The 21,447-nt window shown below is 54.0% G+C and overlaps 1 protein-coding gene across 2 annotated transcripts; it reads left to right on the top strand.

The window, feature by feature from the left end:
* The first annotated feature begins 133 nt into the window (after positions 1-133).
* Positions 134-20,741, top strand: TICAM1 (TIR domain containing adaptor molecule 1). Of its 2 annotated transcripts, XM_058282040.2 has the most exons (3): positions 135-227; positions 3,497-3,668; positions 17,820-20,741. In XM_058282040.2, exon 3 carries the CDS (start codon positions 17,937-17,939, stop codon positions 19,953-19,955), a length of 2,019 nt encoding a protein of 672 aa, XP_058138023.1. In that variant the 5' UTR covers positions 135-227; positions 3,497-3,668; positions 17,820-17,936; the 3' UTR covers positions 19,956-20,741. The 2 variants fall into 2 exon arrangements, with proteins under 2 accessions (XP_004464287.2, XP_058138023.1); XM_004464230.5 differs by lacking the exon at positions 3,497-3,668 and having other exon boundaries at positions 134-227.
* Positions 20,742-21,447: the final 706 nt, after the last annotated feature.

A 21,447-nucleotide genomic window follows, 5' to 3' on the forward strand; every position in this document is an offset into this window, starting at 1 on the left:
GCTGCGGGGCGCCTGGGGGGTTTTCCCGGGCCGGGGGCGGGAAGGGCCCCGAAAGCGTGACCTCAGCGCCGCGGGCTTCCTCCCTTCGCGGCCTGGGGTGCGGAAGAGGCGGGGACCGCGGGGGTGGAGCCGCGGGGCGCCCTGTGCGCGCGGGCCACCTCCTGGCCCCGTCACCAGAAGCCCGGCCCGAGGACTCGAGCGCGCGGCAGGCAGCCCCGGAATGCCCGGTAGGTGGGGAAGGGACGAGGGCTGGCTGGGAAGTGGCCGACACACGCAGGGGGCAGCCCGGCAGGCTTGCAGTTAGCGGGTCGCCCGCTACTCGCCAGCGTCGGAAACCACCTCTTCCACCCTGGAGGGAGCTCCTGGAGTCCTCGCGCCGCGTGTTCATAGCTCCCCTCAATGCTCCAGCTGCCCTCCCCGGCGCCCCCACATTCCTCGCCAGCACCCCCGAGCCTTACCCAACTCCCCGGGCCCCTCCCCGAACCCCAAATTCTCAACACCCCGGATTTCTCCCTAACACTAAAGCTCTCTCTCCAAAGTCCCACAATCCCTTCCCAACTCCCGGATCCCTCCCCCAGAACCTCGGGTTTCCCAAACGGTTTCGATTACTCTGCGAGGCTCCCCATCCCTCCCCCAGCGTTCTCGATTTCGACCCCAAAGTTCCGCGATCCTCATGCTGGTTTCGAACCTTTGTCCGCCCAGGTCCGGGTTCCTCCTGCCCCAAGTGGCGCTTCCCCCCCCCCAAGCCCTGAATTCCCACTTTTCCCTGGGGGTTCCTGGGACATCCCCCCCCCTCCCTGAGACCGAGCCCGGAGCCGCCCACCCCGAGCCCTACCTGCTGGGATTTGGGAACCCTTGCAGGTCTGCGCTCGCCCGGACTCGCCCGGACTCGCCGGAATGCCCGAGCCCAGGCCGTTTTCACCGGATCCCCGTTTCTTCCCTCTCCCTGGGGCCGAGGCAGGGGGTCGGGGTGAGGGAGGGGGGCAGCTTTGTGTGACCCAGGCAGGTCGGGGGAGGACTGGGGTCTTGGGTGAGTGGGTGGGGGGCGGGGCAAGCGCCAGACCCTGCCTGGGCCTCCATTTCCTCTTCCCAAGAGGGGACATTTATTCATTCTTCAGCAGACACCTGCGGTGCGCCCTCCTGGAGCCCGCAGTCAGATGGTCAAAAAAAGAGAGAAGGTTCTAGAAAGGTCCAGGGGAAGAGTGTGAGATGTGAGTGTCCGCACTGGCGGGATTTGCAGAGCCCCCAGCTGCAGGCTGGCGAGGGGCGGGGGCCACCCTGGTTTAAATCCCTGCCCTCCCCCCCCACCTGTCTGACCTGTGGAGCAAGTCATTTTTTTTTTACCTCTCTGGCGCCTCCTTTGGGCGACTGTGAAAGTGCATCAACATCGTCCTACCTCGCAGGTACTTAATCACTGCTTGCTCGATACATGCCCCTCAGTTCCTCCTCTCCGTACATATCAGACACAGTCGCCCGTGCTTTACCTTCCACAGCTTCTTGTAAAAAAGATCTTTTTTCTGAATTAGCCAAAAGGTGTGAATTGGAGCCCTACCTAGCAGTCCTGGCGAGGCAGATAAGACTTAAGGTCTTGTCGGGGAGGAAGGGAGCATTTATTGAGTGCCTAATGCATGCCAGGCCCCGTTCCGCCCATCCAACGATGGATGCAGTTGGCATTTAGTAAGCGCCTAGTGTATACCGGGTAGGTCAGCGCTGCCCTGGGGGCTGGCCCTTCTGTAGGGAAAGGACCGCTCTCCCACAGCGTGACTAAGTCAGATCTGTGGCACGTCAGGCAGTGAGAAATCGGAGGAGGCGAAGTAAAAGCACAGAGTATGCGGTTTTAAGCTGGGAGTTGGGCCTTGCCGAGGAGGTGGCATCTGAGTGGAGACCTGGGGAAGGGCGTCCAGGCTGAGAGGACAAGCAGTGCAAAGGCCCCGGGGCAGGGCCGACCTTGCCCTTGAGGATTAGCCTGGCTGGAACAGAGTGAGCGAGGGGCAAGGGTCGGGAGTGGGCGGAGGGGACCGAGCAGGTTGTACAGAGCTTAGAGCAAGCACTTAATCACATGAATCATTCCTAGAACAACTTAAGATCTACACCCTGCGCACCACCCCCCCTGCCCCCATCTCTCCTCCCTGCAGCAGCCAGAGGGCGCCTGTGAGCCCCTGAGTCAGGGTCTGTTCCTCCTCTGCCTGCAGCCCTCCAGGGCTCCCACCTCCCTGGGGCAGGGGGAGCCCAATTCCTCCCCGCAGCCCACCAGGCCCCGCACTCCGTGCCCCGTCGCCTCCCCTCCTCCCGCTCTCCCCCTCACTCCCGCCTTTCCAGCCCCAGGGGCCTGCTCGAGTTCCTCTAGCATGCCAGCCCCGTCCTGCCTCAGGCCCTTTGCACAGGCTCTCCCCCTCACCTCCTTCATATCTCAGCTCACGGTGCTTGATAAATATCTGCCCGATGCAGGAAGCACCTGCTAGAGAGGGTAGTAGGTGGGTGGGAGGGGTGGATGGGCAACTTCCCGACATCGTTAAATTTTTAAAAAAAAGGAGAGGAAGAGAAAAAAAAAATTCTGCCAATCCTTATTGTTACACAATTACCTTCTTACAGTGAACCCTCGCTCGGTGCTCGGCACCCTTCGAAACCCTGTAGCCTCGTTTTCACCTCGACTCTCCCCCTGGAAGTCCCACGTGGCCCCCGGGGGCTGTTTTCACACACGAGGGGACTGACGTTGGGAAACGGGCCGGCCAGCTGGCGGGGGGCGGAGGCCGCCACCCCCACCTGCCTCTCCCTCTCCAGGGTGCGGCGTGGACTTGGCCCGGGAGGCCACGGGCGGTGGCGCGGACGCAAAGCTGGCCTTCTGGAAGGTGGTGATAGTAAAGGAAAGGGCGAGTGGAGTGGCTGGGCCAGGTCGGGGCAGGGGTGGGAGGGCGAAGCTGAGCAGGCACGAGTTCGGGCTGGCGTGTGGAGAGAGCAGGAAGGAAATACCTGAACTCTGACTTCAGGTATTTGTCAGGAATGCCGGTGAGAGCCGTCTCGGCTGGTGGATTCTGAGCCTGGCTGGCTCCGTGGGCATTTTCCACAAAACTCCCCCAGCCTTAACCCCGGTGGGAGGGTGGGGTTGTCTCTAACTCCAGCGCCTGTAGGGTCCAGGCAGGACCTACTATGTGCTAGATATTCTACACATGCCGGTGCATTTAATCTCACAACAGCTCTGGAAGGCAGGGCTTAGCATTGTATCCATTTTTTTTTTTAAGATTTATTTTTATTGATTGATTTCTCCCCATCCCCTCATTGTTTGCATTTGCTGTGTCTGCTCGTTGTGTGCTCGTCTTCTTTTTAGGAGGCACTGGGAACTGAACCCGGGGACTTCCCGTGTGTGGGAGCGAGGCGCAAATCGCCTGAGCCACCTCCATTCCCTGCTTTGTTGTGTCTCTCATTATGGTTTCCTTGTGTGTGTCTCTCGTTGCGTCAGCTCGCCGTGTCACATCGCTGTCTTGCTCGTCTTCTTTAGGAGGCACCGGAAACCGAACCCGGACCTCCCGTGTGGTAGGTGGGAGCTCAATTACTTGAGCCACGTCCGCTTCCTGCATTGTACCCATTTTATAGATGAAGAGGTGACTGAGGCAGCTGTCAGAATCAGGAGCGCATCCATGGACCGTCCTTCTTCACTGGCCATCAGCCCTGTACGTAGAGGAGGCGCACTGCTGTTCCATTAGAGAACGTGGCAGAGCTGCCGGGATGGGAATTCGGTGTTCTTTCAGTTGTGTGACTCTCTACCCACGGTGGCAATGCCCCAGGAGCGTTTGAACATATCTGTATCCCTCATGCGTGCCCAGGGGTACTCCCTCCATGCCCCCCCGTCGCTCACACCCACGCCAGCGCTCCTGCCCTGCCGCAGCCGAACCCCTCCGTGATCCAACACTTCTTCACAAGTGAAGCCAGAGATATCGCCAAATTCAATTACTAGGAAAATGAGTTAGTTACGACAGGCTTAAACATCAGAGATAAAATGCACAGTAATTTAGAAAAACTAAAATAAAGTAAAAAATTTTGTGTGCTCTATATATCTTCAAAAAAAAGACAAAAAAATTCATTTTCAAAAAAAAGCAAAAAACATTGAGGTATTTTTAAAAAACTGAAAAATATTTTTTAAAATTTGTTTTGCCATTTTGCCTTTCATTGCTTTAATACCTGTTGTGCTGTATGCACAGTGGCATTTTCTTCCATTTCTTCCTCTGTATCTTACTTTTTTTTCATATGTCTTCAAAGAAGTTTTAGGTCACAGTAAATTGACATACAGAATATGGGGGACTCCCATATGCCCAACGTCCTGCCCCTTTTCCCCCTTCCTTAGTAATGATCTTTTAATTTTTAATTTTAATTTTTTAAAGTTATTTATTTATCTCCCCGCTCCTGCCCCATTGCTGCTCTCTGTGTCCATTTGCTGTGTGTTCCTCTGTGTCCACTTGCATTGCATTCTTGTCAGTGGCACCGGGAATCTGTGTTTCTCTTTGTTGCATCATCTTGCTCTGTCAGCTCTCCCTGTGTGCGGTGCCATTCCTGGGCAGGCTGCAGTTTCTTTCGCGCTGGGCGGCTCTCCTTACGGGGCGCACTCCTTGCACATGGGGCTCCCCTACGCAGGGAACACCCCTGCGTGGCAGGGCACTCCTTGCGCGCATCAGCACTGCGCATGGGCCAGCTGCACACGGGTCAAGGAGGCCCGGGGTTTGAACCGCGGACCTCCCATGTGGTAGGCGGACGCCCTATCAGTTAAGCCAAATCCACTTCCCTTAATGACCTTTTTACATGTAGACGGTACAATTGTTACAGCTGATGTAGAAATATTGAAACATAGCTACTAACCACGGTCAGTAGTTTACGTTATGCTTTACATTTTAGACCTAAAAATAAAATAAATTTTTATAATTTTTTTTCTAAAATAAAGTTTTATCAATTTCTGGTGAGCTTCAGCACCGACTGGATCCACCATTGCACCATCAGGCAGAACGCTTCGACGGCCCCCTAGCTACCCCCTCTTCAGTCTACTCTAGTCCACCCCCCTCTGCCCGCAGCGACCACCGGGCTTCACTGCCTGAAGGACAAGACTCTTAGATCCTTGCAGCAACGCGGGGGCCTGACCCGCCCGTCGTCCTCCCGCACTGGGAGCCTCCGGTGCTCTCGAGAGAGCCTCCCCTGCGCTGAGAACGTCAGGCCTCCCAGGACAGGGGGATCACAGCTTCCCACTCGTTACGTGATAGAACGCTAGGACAGGACGAGCCTCACGCCCCCCCAGGAGCCTGCCTGCCCAGGGGCGCCCGGTGCCGGATGCCCCCACCCAGCACCTAAACCCGTCACCTTTCCTTGTCACACGCCAAACAGTTTCCTCAGAGGGGTAGTTTCCACGGCGTACCTGCCAGTCCCCAGCGTTCACCTATCCCTCCCCCAACAGGGACCATCTGACCCCCCGTCAGGCTGCACGGCCCAACCCAACAGGACCCCGGCACCCCGTCCTATCCCTTCCCTGCCCCACTCACTCCCACCTTCTCATAGATTGCGCCCGCGCAGGCGTTGGCTCACAGCCTTCTCCTCTTTCTATTTCCTGTAAACCCAGCTAGCTCCAGCCTCGGGCTCTCTGAGTCAGCTCGATTGGCTTCATTCCCATCAGAGAGCTCATGTACCATTTGTCCAGTTCTATGGATTTAAAAAAAAGATTACATTCTGGTCACATATGCAGCCTAAAACTTCCCCTTTAGCCACATTCAAGTATGTGCTTCAGTGCTGTTAATCAGATCACAATCTTGTGCTACCAGCACCACCGCCCATCACCAAAACTTTTCCCTCCTTCCAGGTAGAAACTCTAATTTAACCCGACTCCCCATTCCCTACCCCCACCTCGTTGGCCTAGTAACCTGTATTTCTAGATTCTGATGCCATGAGGATGCTGATTTTAATTATTTGCTATCAGTGAACTCATACGATATTTGTCCTTTCATGCCTGCTTGATTTCACGCCACAGGATGTCTTCACGGTTCACCCACGTTGTTGCATCCATCAGGTCCTCGTCGTTGCATCCATCAGGTCCTCATTCTTTTTAACGGCTGGATAATATTCCGTTGTGTATCTGTCCCATTTTGTTTATCCATTCGTCAGTTGATGGGCACTTGGGCTGGTTCCATATTTTAGCGATTATGAATAATGCTGCTATGAACATCAGTGTACAAATACCTGCTTTGAGTCCCTTCTTTCAATTCTTCTGGGTATATATCTAGCAGTGGGATTGTTCAGATTGTAATTCTATCCTTAACTCTCTAAGGAACCACCGAACTATCTTCCAGAGGCCGCACCATTTCGCATTCCTGTGAGCAGTGAATGGGACGTTCCTATTTTTCCACATCCTCGCCAACACTTGCAATTTTCCATTTTTTAAAAAAGTAGTAGCCATTCCTACAGAGTGTGACGTGGAATCTCGTTGTGGTTTTACTTTGCATTTCTCTAGTGGCTAATGATGTTGAGCATCTTTCCTTGTGCTTTTTGGCCACTCGTGTATCTTCTTTGGAGAGATGTTTATTCATGTCTTTTGTCCATTTTAAGATTAGTTGTTGAGTTGAAGGATTTCTTGGTAGATATAGTCTGGATATTAGACCCTTATTGGATATGTGGTTTCCAAATATTTTCTCCCATTGTGCAGGTAGCTGTTTTATTTTAGTGATGAAATGTCCTTGAGGCACGAATGTTTTTATTTTGATGAGGTCCCATGTATCTATTTGCACTTTGGTTGCTTGTGCTTTGGGTGTAAAGTCTAAGAAACCATTGACTTACACAAGGTACTGAAGATGCTTTCCAATGTTTTCATCTAAGAGTTTAATAGTTCTGGCTCTTCTGTTTAGGTCTTTGGTCCATTTTGAGGTGATTTTTGTGTTAAGGTGTGTCATAGGGGTCCCCCCCCCCTTCTTTCAAATGGAGAGCCAGTTTTCCCAGCACCGTTTGTTGAAGAGATTATCCTTTCCCAGCTGAGTGGTTTTGAACCCCTTTTCAAAAAATCAGTTGGGCTGTAAATGTGAGGGTTGATCTCTGAGCTCCCAATTAAATTCCATTGGTCCATATGTCTGTCCTCGTGCCAGTACCATGCTGTTTCGATTACAGTGACTTCATAATAAGATTTTTTTTGGTTTGTTTTTTTTTAACCTGGGAACTTGGATGTGGGAAGCTGGAGCTCAATCACTGAGTTTCATCATTTCCCCTGAATTGGTTGTTTCATTTGTTTTGCTTGTTGTTCGTTTGTTTTTTTTAGAAGGCACCAGGAACTGAGCCCAAGGCCTCCCATCGGGGAAGCAGGCGCTCAACTGCCTGAGCCACATCTGCTCCCCATGTAATACGTTTTAAAATTGGGAAGCGTGAGTCGTTCAACTTCACTCACCTTTATCAAGACGGCTTTAGCCATTCAGGGCCCCTCACCCTTCCCTAGAAATTTGATGATTGGCTTTTCCATTTCTGCAAAAACGGTTGTTGGAATTTTGATTGGGATTGTTCTTTTTTTTTTTTTTTGATTGAGATCGTTCATCACCTTGGGTAGAATTAACATCTTAACAATATTTAGTCTTCCACTCCGTACCATGGAATGTTCTTCCCTGTATGTGGGTCTTCTTTGATTTTTCTTAGCGATGTTTTGTAGTTTTCTGGGTATGTCGTTTACATCCTTGGTTAGACTGATTCCTAGGTAGTTGATTCTTTTAGTAGCCGTTGTAAATGGAATTTTTTTATTGATTTTGCCTTCCGGGTTTTTATTGCCTGTGTTTAGAACACTCCTGTTTTTGGGTGTTGACCTTGTATCCTGCCATTTTGCTGAATTCATTTATTCATGCTAGAGGTGTGGATTTTTCATGTGCAAAATTTCACCTCTTCCTTTCCCCTCTGGATGCGTTCTGCTGCTTCCTCTTGCCCGTCGGCTCTGGCCAGCGCTCGCAGGGCAGGGTTGAAGAGTGGCTGTGACCCTGGGCGTCCTGTCCTGTTCCCGGCCCTGGAGGCAAAGCGTGCAGTCTTTCTCCAGCAAGGACAGCGTTAGCTGCGGGTTTTTCATGGATGCCCTTTACCGTGTTAGAACGTTTTCTTCTACTCCTAGTTTTCTAAGGGTTTATTTTTCTATCAAGAAGGGGTGCTGAATTTTGTCAAGTGCCTTTTCTGCGCCAATTGAGATGCTCATGTGTTTTTTCCCTGCGTTCTGTCAATGTGGTGTATTACATTAATTGATTTTCTTACATTGACCCGTCCTGGCATTCCTGGGATAAGTCCCACTCGATCGCGGTGTGTAACTCTTTTAAGGTGCTATTATTGGGGCAGCAGAGGTGGCTTTCACATGGGAGGTCCCGGGTTCGATTCCCCATGCCTCCTAAAAAAAAAAAGACGACGACGAGTACACAACAAACAGACACAGCGAGCAGACAGCAAGCGCAAACAACAAGGAGGAGAGAAAGAAAATAAAATAAATCTTTTTTTTAAAAAGGTGCTATTGGATTTGATTTGCTAGTATTTTGTTGAGGATTTTTGCATCTATATTCATAACAGATATTCACCTGTAATCTTCTCTTCTTGTGGTATCTTTATCTGCCTTTGGTATGAGGGTGATGTTGGTCTCGTAGAATGAATTAGGAAGCACTCCCTCCTCTTCGGTTTTTTTGGAGGATTAGTGTTAGCTCTTCTTGAAATGTTTGGTGCAATGCCAGAGTTTTATACAAAATCTCCTTTATTCACTGTTGGCAACTATTTCAGAAATAATTTGGTTTTCACATCGCTGCCAGGAAGTCCAGGGACCTCCCAACTTTTCTCCTTTCATGTTATATTGATGTTCAGACTGCGTAAGGGAAAGACACAAATCATAGGCGCTGAATGTGATGAATTCTGACAAAGTGAACACAGCTTGAAACAGAAGGTGACGCCATCGCCACTCACGCCCCTCCCAGGAGGGACCACCCTCTCCCGGGCCATGATTTATCAGCCGTGTCCCTAAATCAGTTAAAAGCTGGAGGGCGTACCCGACGTGTCTGTTTTTCTTTTCTTTGTGAGCTGTATACGCAGCTGTTCCTGGGAGGCGTCCGAAGGTGGGAAGAACAGTTGGTCTGACGGTTATTGCCGTTAAGGGTGATTTGGGGCCAGATTTCTAATAGTCGTCTTGATTATTTCAGAATGTTCAGTCGGCTTGTGGTGTGGTCCCACCGGAATGTAAGATCGTCGTCGTCTTTATCCCGCTGTGTGGCTGGCAGCAAGCTCGCACCATAAGGAGCTGTGCGCTGTGCCTCTTTCCTGCTCCCTTGTGCCTGCAACGTCGCCTGGCTCCATCTCTCTTCAGGAGTCCACACGCCAATTTCATGAGAGTTAGTTCAATAAAAACTAGATAATATAGTTGCTCAAGCCATGTAGCTAGGTCCATGCAAGCTGGAATCTGTGGCAGTACACTTTGGAGACCACAGGCTCTGTGGGTTCTGGGGCCAGTAGCCTGGCTTTAAGTCTAGTTTGCCCCTGGCAAGCTATGTGCTTCTGGGCTACTTGCTTAACCTCTCTGTGCCTCCAAAATAACACTAACTCCAACTTAACTGGATGGAAATTTCTAAACCTGCACTGTCCAGAGATAAAATGCGAGGTGTACACATAATTTTAAATTTTCTAGCAGCCACATTAATGAAAGGAAAAACAGGTGAAATTAATTTGAATAAATCTTAGTTAACCAGTATATCCAACATATAACCAATGTAGAAATTATGCACGGGGATCTGACCTTCTCTTTTCGTACTGATTTCTTTGAAATCCCAGTGTGTATTTTACATCCACAGCACATCTCAATTCAGACGCTGACTTTTCAACAGTGAAAGGGAAATGGGTTCCTCCCAAAAGAATAAAGGTTTGTTCAATGGGGGGAAAAAAGTTTTTACACTGCTTCAGCTTTTTTGTTTGTTTTTTAGGCAGTACTGGGGATAGAACCCAGGACCTCAAAGATGGAGGCAGGTGCTCAGCCACTGAGCTACATACGCTCCCCAATGAGAGTAGTTGTTTTCTGTTTACTTGATGGTTTTGTCTTCAGGAGGTACTGGGGATCGAACCTGGGACTTGGTGTATGAGAAGCCGGTGCTCTCCCCCTTGAGCTACATCTGCTCCCTTGCTTCAGCTTTTAAGTTGAAATGTCAGTTAATTAAAATTTGAATAAAAGGTAAAATGTGGTTTCTCCTCGGTAGCAGTGGCCCCAGTTCGAGCACTCAGTAGCCATACGAGGCAGAGGCTACAACGCTGAACCGTACCGATGGAGAACGCGTCCATCGCCCCGGAAAGTTCTCTTGGACGGTGCTGTTGGCCCAGGCAGGGAGAATGTCGTTATACCCCAGAGGAATTACACGGGACCACAGAGATGGTCATATAGGATTGTGGCTTCAGTCACAGGCGTTGGCGCCGAATAGGCGGTCTGCCAGTGATGAACTGTGTCATCTCGGCCAATTTTTATTTTTTTTCCAAATATTTATTTTATTTATTTATTCCTACGCCTCCACCCCAGTTGTTTGCCCTTGCTGTTTGCTCTCTGTATCTGTTTGTTGTGTACCTGTCTTCTTTTTAGGAGGCACCGGGAACTGAACCCGGGACCTCCCGTGTAGGAGGGAGGCACCCAATTGCTTGGGTCATCTCTGTTCTCGCTTGTTGTGTCTCTCATTGTGCTTCCTTGTTGTGTCTCTTCGTTGCGTCATCTCGTTGAACGATATTGGTCGCATTAGCTCGCCGCATCAGCTGTCTTGCTCATCTTCTTTAGGAGGCACCAGGAACCGAACCTGGCACCTCTCATATGGTAGACGGGCCCTCTGCTGCTTGAGCCAGCTCTGCTTCCCATCTTGGCCAATTTTGTCCCTCTATGGCATGGAAAACAAAACCAAAGTTCCCATCTGGTAGCCCTGACAGGAAATATTTTGTTTGGGGGGCCAGATGGCCTTTGTCTTAAATAATCCAGTCTGCTGTCTTAGTGGGAAAGCAACCTCAGGCCATAGGTAAATGAGTGAGTGTGGCTGCGTGCCTCTCACTCATGTACATATGTGTTTGTGTAAACTTTATTTACACAACGAGACGGGGGATTTACTTTTTGACTCCTCCCTGACAAGAGCAATTGTGCAAAAGTTATGATCCCAGCCGGCTGGAACAAAACCCCAAAGTTGGGTTGGGAATCGCCGTGGGCTAAAGGGAGGAACATTCCCCGCTGAGGGAACATGCAGTGCAAAGGTCCTGAGGCAGGGCTGTGCCTCATGAGCTGGCGGAACAAAAGGAAGCTGCCGTGGTAGCTAGTGAGTCCTTATTTCAGGTCAGCTCTTGTTACCCGCTAGACTGTGAGCTCCCAGTCGGAAGGGACTATTTCCTTTTTGTCTCTACAGAATTTCCGATACGTCCTGGGGCTCCTGATACATGGCAGATGCTAAAAAAATTACTTCTTGGATGGATGAATGAATGAATGAATGAATGAGTGAATGAGTGAATGAGTGGAGTGCTGTATCCCTATCCCTTCCTCCTCCTCACACACTTCATTTACTTATTCTTCAACAAACATGTTCCAAGTTTTCACTCTAGGGATTGCGCACTGAACCACAAACGTGCTTTTTTTGAAAAGCTCATCAGGCGTCTTTTAAAATATTTAAATTGTCATCTTGTAAAAATTAGGTATTCCTGAACGTCTGGATTTCTGGTTCCTCCTGAACAATCTGCCCGTTTGCCCTCCTGGCGACAATCGGCGAAAGCTGAGTCACAGACCCTGCATTGACAGGTCCGGGGGGGTGCCAGGTCCTCATGGCCCACCCGATTGGCCGAGGTTCCTGCCCTTGCCTCTCGATCCCCCTGGTCTGACTCCGTCTGAGTCTGTGCAGTCACCTTTGCCCAGGTTCCCATCGCCCCCCCCAGCCCCCCTACAGTCTGTTCTCCCTGCGGCAGGCAGAGGGCGCCTGGGAGCACCAGGTCAGGGCCCGCCCTCCTCTGCCCACAGCCCTCCAGGGCTGCCACCTTCCTTGGGGTAAAAGCCCACGTCCTCCCCGTGGCCCCCCAGGCCCTGTATACACTGTCCCCTCGCTGCCCTCCCCTCCTCCTGCCCTCCACCTCGTTCTCTCTGTTCCAGCCACAAGGGCCTCCTCCCTGTTCCCTCAACACGCCCGGTCCTGCCCCAGGGCCTTGGCTCAGGCTTCCCTGCCTGGGTTGCTTTGCCCTCAGGTATCCCCACGAGACACTCACCAACCTTCTGTCCTGCTTCAATGGCTCTTTCTCATTGATGTTTTCTTGGATCACATTGTTTACAACTGAAAATACCTCCTCCCGCTCCCCGCAAATCTCTGTATTCTTGATCCGCCTTTCCTGCTGCAGGTTCCCTGGAGCATTTCTCACCATCCCATACGCTGTACATTTTACTATTATTATTTTGTATTTATTTCTTCCCCGGCCCCCTCGTTTGTGCTCGCTGTCTGCTCTCTGTGTCTGTTCGTTGTGTGCTCTCTGTGTCTGCCCATCTACTTTTTAGGAGGCACTGGGAGCTGAAATCGGGACCTCCCATGTGGGAGGGAGGCGCCCAATCGCTTGAGCCACCTCTACTCCCTGCTTGTTGAGTCTCTCATTGTGTTTTCCTTGTCGTGTCATCCTGTTGAGTCAGCTTGCCATGCCAGCACGTTGCATCAGCTTGCTGTCTTGCTCGTCTTCTTTAGGGGGCACTGGAAACTGAACCCAGGACCTCCCCCATGGTAGGCGGGCACCCAGCTGCTTAAGCCACATCTGCCCCCACATTTTACTATTTATTTATTTTTTTTAAATAAGCAAAGGATTTTTTTTAAAAATTAAAGTTAATAGATCACAAGGAATGTTACATTAAAAAACATAAAAAAGCAAAAACATAAGAGGTTCCCATATAACCCACTCCCCACCCCCACATCATTTTTGGAAATTGTATTTTTTTGAAGATACATACATCATACACAAAAATGTTACACTGAAAAATATAAGAGGTTCCAGGACACCCCCCACCCCCACCCCACTCCTCCCACACCAACAACCTCCCTCATCACTGCGGCGCACTCATCACACTCGGTGAACACATTTTGGGGCACTTCACAGATAATATTTACTATTTATTTATTTGTTGATTGTCTCTCTTATTAGAAAGTCAATTCCATGAGGGCAGAGTTTTGTCTCTGTTGTCCACTGTGTATCCCCAGCAGTGCCTGCCATTAAGTACACACGTAATGGATGGGTGGCCTCTGCCAGCCTGGCCCCCACAGGCAGCGGCAGTGCAGACCCTGCTCTAGGATATGGGGGTATGCGGGAATGGGGACCCAGCTCTCAGGACGCTTAGTACGGAAGAGACGCTAAGTTCCCATGATGGGAAGAACAAGAGCTATGAGCATACATTAGGGTATGCTTCCTAGAAGAAGGATAAGGTGAGGCAGTCAGGTGAACCCCTTGATGACCCCATCAAGTTGTGCTCAGCTGCGAGTCATTGGAGTATCAGGGACTCAGGTTCCTTCTATCCTGTTGCTCTGCCACCTGGGACTCCAGTCCCAATGTTACTTCACGGTCCATGATGGCTGCTGTGGCTCCAGCCATCACATTCACTTCCTAGCCAGCAGGAAAAATGGGAAAGGAGAACGTGTGTGGGGGGAGCATCTCACGGATCCACTTCCTGTCTCGTGGACTTGCCTGTTCTAGACATGTCGTGTAATGGGCTCATACAACGGCAAGCTCTGAGTCCTGCTTCTTTCACATAGCCTAACGATCTCAAGATCCCTCCAGCTTGAACGTAGCACGAATCAGAGCTGCATTCCTCTTCGTGGCTGAATAATATTCCGCCATCTCTGTTGGTCCGTTGGGGGACACTGGGGCTGTGTCCACGTTTTGAGCGCTGGTGCACAGGGCTCGGCGTGGACGTCTATTATCGGTTCTCTTGGGTGCACGCCCAGGAGTGGAACGGCCCAGTCATGTGACAAGTCTGTAGTTAGCCTTTTGAGGAACTGCCAGGCTGCTATGCAGCCACGCGGCGGGCACTGCGGCGGCCTTTCTCGCTTTCCCCCTCCTTCTCCGTCAACCTCAAACTTCTCCTCTTCTGTGGGTCCCTCCACCGTGGCACTTCCCCAGAGGGTGGCTTCCATTTTCCAGAGCACCCAGACAGCCGCGAGCTTCGTTTCCTGCTTCTCCCTCCAGGACCCCGTCTCTGCACGCCCCCTCCCTGGCTGAGTCACGTCCTCTTGCCCTTTCTGATTCCTGCCCCCGGCGCCCTCCCACGCCCCTCGCTGGTATCATGGACTTTGGCCCCAGTGGCGCCAATTTGCTCAAAAATCCTGAATCATTTGTAAGACGTGGTCTGCAGCTTGTCAGCAAAGGGGCTGGGCGGTCAAAGTCAGCTTTTTCTCCCCAACATCGCAGAGCCGACGTTGACCTTGGGTGCCGGGTCATTCTCTGCGGGCGGGGGCCGACCTGTGCGTTGCAGGCCGCCGACGTGACAATCCAGAATATTTCCAGACACTGCCTGGTGTCCCCTGGGGGACGGGATTGTCCCCGCTGGAGCCCCCCTGGCCCGGGCTGTTGGCTCTTGTCCTGGGTACCAGGTGGGGACAGGCTGAGGGGCACCCAGAAGGCGTACGGTCCCCGAAACAGACCTCAGGATTTGCGTTCGCCTCGAGTCTCACAGTGACACTCATTGGGGCGCTGGCGACTTAAACGACAGGGCTTGGAGCCCTCTCCCCAAGGGTCCTTGCCACGTGCCTTTGGGAAGCGCCTTCTCTTTGGGCCCCCGTTTTCTCCTCCGCAACCTTGGAAGGATAGGAGTAGTGGCCCCATTCATTCATTCATTCATTCATTCACTCAACAAGTAGTGATGAGCTGCCAGCCCTCTGCGTCAGCGATCTGGCAACCACCCAGCTCGCCCACGCCACAGCCCCCTGGGGAAGCGGGGGTAGACGCGGAAGGTTTAATGCACACGCACAAAAGAGGTTACCCAAGGTCAAGGCTCTGTTGTGGGAGGAACAGGGTGACGTGGGAGGAACAGAATGGGAGGAGGAGCTGAGGTGGCGGTCCAGGGCCAGCGCCCTCATCTATGATTCTAATTTAACGAATGATGAAATAAGGTCTTGGGAAAGAGCTTTCCTACCAGAAGAAACAGCTAAGGCGGGGAGCCTCCGCTTGGCTGTTTTTTTTGTGTTTTTTTTTCCATTTTATTTTGAAATACTGAGCTTACAGGACAGTTATAAAAATAGTACAAGCCCCAATCAGAGAACCCCAAAATATTCCCTACTCAGATAACTAGATCCACCAACTTTAACATTTTGTCACATCTGCCACATCATTCTAGCTAGCTAGCTAGCCATCCATCCATCCATCTGGCTGGTTGTCTTTCTGTTTGTCTGTACAGCTGTTTTTATCAAGCCATTTTCCAAACGCATCCTGCTCCTTAAGCACGTAACATGTCCGCGAACATTTCCTAAGAACAAGGATGTTTGCTTGTGGGGCACCTCAAGTGCAGTTACCAAGTTCAAGAACTTTGACACTGACATAAAGCTGATAGTCTGAGTCCAATTTTCCCATAGGTCCCGATCATGTCCATTTGAACCTTTTCTCCTCCCTTGATAGGTCCCATCCAGGATCATGTATTTCATTTACTTGTCATTGTCACCTTAGTTGTCCTTTTTTTTCATTCGTGGGAACCTATCGACAACATAAACTTTCCCGCCTCAGCCACCCCCAAGCACACATTCAACGCGCTTCATTAAATTCGTTAGATTGCGATCCCCTCACCACCTTCCATTCCTAAAACTCTGCCATCTCCCCAAACAGACCCTATACCCATTACGCATTAGCTCCCCAGTCCCCCTGCCCTGACTTGACTTTTCTGAGAAGAGGAAATGACTTCCAAACGGTTTAGCAGCACTCTGAGGCTAGAGCTGGCCCTCAGCCCTAGCGAGCTCATAATATGAGAAATGCTAGCTGTGCGAGTTAGCTATGGCTGCGTAACAAATCGTCCCAGAGTTAGCAGGCTTGAAACCACGAGCGTTGATCAGTTTACCATCCCGCACAATTTCTGAGGCCTGGGGATGGCTTGGCTGGATGGTTGCTTCTCAGATTCTCTCGAGAAGTTGAGTCAAGCTGTCTTCTGGAATGGAATCATCTGAAGGCTCCACCGAGGCTGGAGGACCTAATCCGAGGCGGCGCCCTCACATGGCTGTGGGCCAGGGACTGCCACTGCTACGGCCTCTCCAGTGGACCATCCAGACACAGCGTTCCCAGAAAGAGGGACAGAGAGAGGGTGACCGAGACAGAAGCCACAGGACAGGGTGTTTTAGAATCCAACGTCAGAATGGACAGCCCATCCTTTCTTCCGTATTCAGTCGGTCACGCAGACTAACCCCGGTACCGATGTAAGGGTTATCGGAGACCATCGTGGAGGCCTCCTGCCACTCATGCTGCACGTATTGAGCACCCACTGCTTACCGGTCATCAGGCTCGGAACTTTCCAAGTGTTAACGCAACTTCATTTCCTGAAATGAGCCCATCAAGAGGCTGTTACTATTCTCCTGGGCAATGTGGCCTTATGGTTAGACACAGCCTAATGAGCCACATTGCTTAGGTTCAAATCCCATTCCTCCCTAGCTGTGTGGCTTTAGGCAAGTGGCCTGACCTCTCTGTGCCTCCTTTTCTTCATCGATAAATGGGAAAAATAATAGCATTGTTTTCATTTTCTAGGCTGCTACAAGCAGATACCACGAGAAGGGCTGGGTTTAAACAGTGGGAATTTACTCACGGTTTTTAAGACTTATTTTCTTTATTCCACCCCCTCATTGCTTGTGTTCGCTCTCTCCTGTGTCTGTTCGTTTGTGTGCTCTCTGCGTCTGTTCCTCTTCTTTTTAGGAGGCATGGAAACTGAACCCAGGACCTCCCATGTGGGAAAGAGGCGCCCAGTGGCTTGAGCCACCTCTGCTCCCGCTTGTTGTGTCTCTCATTGGGTTTCCTTGTTGTGTCTCTTCGTTACCACATCTCGTTGCGTCACCTTGCTGTGTCAGCTTGCTGTCTTGGTCATCTTCTTTAGGGGCCCCTGGGAACCAAACCCAGGACTTCCCACGTGGTAGGCGGGCACCCAGCTGCTCAAGCCACATCTGCTTCCCCACGCAATGTTTTGAGGCTGGAAAAAATGTCCAAATCAAGGCATCATCAAGACAATGCTTTCTTCCCAAAGACCAGCTGCCGGTCATTCTTGGCTCCCCTGCCACATGGCCAGGCACAGGGCAGCCTCTTCTGGTCTCTTCTTGTCTGGGTTCTGGTTCAGCTTTTTGCTTCCCGTGGCTCTCTCCCTCTGTCTGAATTTCATTCTCTTAAAAAGGACTCCAATAGTAGGATTAAGACCCATACCACGTGAGCTGGATCACACCTTACCTGAAGCAGCCTCACCCAAAGGTCGTACTTGCAATGGGTCCACGCCCACGGGAATGGGTTAACTTTAAGAACATTTGGTTTTCTGATGTACATACAGTTCCAAACCACCACAAGCGCCTACCTTGTGATAGAACCCAGGACCTCATACCTGGGAGGCAGGCGCTCAACGCCGAGCTCTCTCCGCTCCCCCGCGCCTCCCTCTTCCAGGTCGTTGTGTAAACGAGTTCCGTGCAGGTGAACACCAGGGCACTGGCCAGTTCTTCTCATTCTGCGGTGGCGGGAGCTGTGGTTGGGGGCAGGTGATGCATCTTGCTCCAAGGTCACCTGCCTGGACACAGTGCAGCTGAAAGATGGGCAAGTGGGGAGGCATCCGGGCTGTGCAACGTCTAGCAGTAACCGCCTGCTCCCTTCTCCCCCAGGTCTGACCCGACGGGACCTGGTACAGTGAGGGGACGCCGGGTGCGCAGGTGGCAGGGGGGGCGGAACATGTCTCGGCCACTCTGCGCGTCCCCCGCCGCCGGAGGCCGCGCCCCCCCATGCCCATGGCCGGTCCAGGCCCATCGCTGTCCGGCGCCTTCGACGTGCTAGGCAGGGCAGGCCAGGACAAGCTCTTGTACCTGAAGCACAAACTGAAGACGCGGCGCTGCCCGGGCGCCCACCTCCTGCACGCCATGGTGCTCCTGAGGCTGGGCCAGGAGACCGAGGCGCGCATCTCCCTGGAGGCGCTGCGCGCGGACGAGGTGGCCCGGCTCGTGGCCCGCCGGTGGGCGGGTGTGAACCGCGCCGAGAGCCCCGGGGAGCCGCCCTATCTGGCCTGGACTGTGGCCCACCTGTACCACCTGCTGGCCGAGGAGAAGCTATGCCCCGCGTCTCTGCGGGAAGAGGCCTTCGGGGTGGCCCTCCGGGTCCTGGCATCCAGAGACGACCCTCGGCTGGGCGAGCTCCAGGCGGAGGCCCGGGACCGGTGCGGGTGGGACATGGCCGGGAACCCGGGGGGCTTCCAGCCCCTTCGCTCCGAACTGGGCTGCCTCCCGCCGTCCTCGGCGTCGCCCTCGGCCACCCGGAGCCTTCCACAGCCCATTGAGGGCCTGTCGGGCTGGAGCCAGGGGTGCCCCCTGCGATCCACGGACACCCCGTCCTCCTTGGCCAGCGATTTGGAGATCAGCCAGTCGCCCACCATGCGTTTCATCTCCCAGCACCGCGCCCCACCCGGGCCCAGCAAGCTCTGCGACGAGCCCCTGGTCAGCCCGGTGCCCGAGGAGATGAGCTGGCCCGGCTCCCTGCAGACGGCGGGCGCCCCAGCCGCCGGCCTTCCCACGGTGGCCCCCGATCCCAGCCCCGAGGGCCTCCTGGGCCCCTCGGCTGTCCCCGAAACCAGCTCCCACCGCCCAGTGGATTGCACAGAGGTGTCCGAAGCCCCCAACTCTCTCCCATCGCCCGCTCCCGAGCCCCCCGAAAACCCTCGCCCTGCCAATGCCCGGACACCGCTCCCCCTTTCCGTAGAAGACACTACTTCCCAGGAAGCCATGCTCTGCCCACCTACCCCGTCAGCCCCCAAAACGTCCCCCGTCTCTCCTCCTCTCCCGCCTCCTTGTTCCCCCGCCCCCTTCTCGTCCCCTTGCCCCCCGCCCCCTGAGCTGGAGGCGTGGGAGCAGAAATTCTACAATTTCGTGATCCTCCACGCCCGGGTGGACGAGCACGTCGCCCTGAGGGTGCGCGAGAGGCTCGAGGCCCTCGGGGTGCCCGACGGGGCCACCTTCTGCGAGGACTTCCAGGTGCCCGGGCGCGGCGAGCTGCGCTGTCTCCAGGACGCCATCGACCACTCGGCCTTCACCGTCCTGCTGCTCACCTCCAACTTCGACTGCCGCCTGAGCCTGCACCAGGTCAGCCAGGCCCTGATGGGCAGCCTCACGCGGCACGGCTGGCACGACTCGGTCATCCCCTTCCTGCCCCTGGAGACCTCGCGGGCCCAGCTCGGCCCCGACACGGCCGGCCTGCTCGCCGGCCTGGTGATGTTGGACGAGCACTCCCCCATCTTCGCCAGGAGGGTGGGCAACACCTTCAGGGCCCGGACGCTGCGGGCGCGCAGGGCCACGTGGGAGCGGGAGCAGGAGGCCCGGGCCATGCGCGAGCAGAGCCAGCGCCTGGAGGGGGAGCGGCAGCGGGCGGCGGCCCTGAGCAGTGCCTACTCGGCCTACTGCCGGAGCTACCTGGCCTGGCAGGGCCAGATGGAGGCGCTCCAGGCCGCCTTCGGGGCCCAGATGTCATTTGGGACGCAGGTGCCTTCTGGGGTGCCAGGACCCGGCGGGGGCCAGGGACCCCCGGGGCCCCAGCCACCCTTCCCGGCCTGGCCGGGCTGCCCGCAGCCGCCCCTGCGCCCGTGGGGGCCCCCGCCGCCAGCCTGCCCACCCGCTACCCCTGGGCCCCCTCCCGGCCCCGGGGTGCAGCCCCTCATCATCCACCACGCGCAGATGGTCCAGCTGGGGCTCTACAACCACATGTGGGGGCAGCGCGGGGCGCAGGCCCCCGAGGACAAGCCGGGAGGGGCGGAGTGACCCCTGGGGACGGGGAGGAACGGGCTGGGGGGCCACGGGCGCGGCCTTTTGATGATAATAAATATTTATTGAACGCCGCTCCCGCGCCGCGGGCTTAGTGCTAAAAACGTGGCTCTTGTTTCCGAAATGGGAGCCGGAACGCCCTCGCTTCCGCGTGAAAGGCCGGAACCGGAAGTTACGTAGGCGTCGGCTCGCACCTCGTTGGTCAGTGTGGCCGTAGGCCCGCCCTCCGGCTGCAAGGGAGGCTGGGAAATGTAGTCTGTGCTCGGAGCGGCCATGTGCTTCTCTTAAAGTCAGTTCAGACCGCAGGGAAATGGGAGAGCGTAAATACAGGGGGCATATGCGGCCGTTTCTCCCACAGTCCTTTTTCTTTGGGGTGTGCCTTGATGGGAAGGGCCTTTGGAGGACCACCACCAAGGCTGGGTTCCTGTCCTGTTGTGTGACGTTGGGCAAGTGTCTTGCCCTCTCTCAGCCGGCTTCCTCCTCCGAACATTTGGTGTTTCAGGGTCCTCAACAGATCTCGTGAGACACCACACAAATACAGCGTCCATGCTTGTGAATTGTCTCTGTTCAACGCATTTTAATCCCCCCAAGGACCCCTTGAGGTAGCAGCTCATATTATCACGCCCATTTGACAGATGGGGAAACCGAGGCCCAAAGAGGAGAATTCCAGAGCCCAGAGTCACCCACGCTGGACAACGGAAAAAGCCGACCTACCACGGGCCGAACGGGCTTGAGGGAGGGCTCAGGAGGGGTGGAGCTGAGCCCCACCAGCCTCAAGCCACTCCCGCCGGGGCAGCCCCATTTGAACAATGAATTCTGCCTGCTGTTGCCTCTGCGGGGAGGGCGGGCCTGGCGTGAGTCACCCAAACAGTCACTTCCTGCCACTATTTTCGTCCCTGACTCAGAACTTTGCAGGGCTTTGGGCCCCACCGGCCTCTAGAAAGTGAAACGTCTGGGGGCAGAGTCCAAAGAGCGAATTTTCCGGGGTGTGGTGGGTGGGGCGGCCCTGGGCGCAGACCAGTCTCTGACCCGAGCGAGAGCCAGTGACACGTGGCCCGTTGCAGGGGCCATCTTGTTCTTTGGACTGACGTCTTCGGAGCCTGCTGTGCACCAGACAGGCAGCTGGCAGGGCCAGCGGGTCCCTTGCTCTGTTTTTTAGTTGGGGGCGGAGTGGTGAGGGCGGGCAGTCAGCAGTCATCAGAGAAGGAAGCAAGGTGACTTCAGAAAGCGCAGACGCTTCTGAAGGCATAACCAGGGCGAGGTGACCGGAAGAGTCTCAGGAGGAAAGACTTGAGCTGGGTAGTCAGGGAGGGCCACTTGGAGGAGGTGGCCTTGGAGCCAAGACCTGGAGGAAGAGAAGGAGATGAGCTTAGGCACAACTTGGGGGAGAAATGTCCTGGAGGGTGGGACAGCCAGTGCAAAGGTCCTGAGGCAGACGGGGGCCTGCTGGGCTGGAGTGGAGGGAGCCAGGGGCAGAGCGGGACGAGGG

The sequence above is a fragment of the Dasypus novemcinctus genome, chromosome 19, assembly GCF_030445035.2.
Source record: "Dasypus novemcinctus isolate mDasNov1 chromosome 19, mDasNov1.1.hap2, whole genome shotgun sequence".
NCBI lineage: Eukaryota > Metazoa > Chordata > Mammalia > Cingulata > Dasypodidae > Dasypus > Dasypus novemcinctus.

What these genes read in the sequence shown, in the direction of transcription:
- TICAM1 (XM_004464230.5), top strand. Translation starts at nt 17,937, where the DNA reads ATGCCCATGGCCGGTCCAGGCCCATCGCTGTCCGGCGCCTTCGACGTG.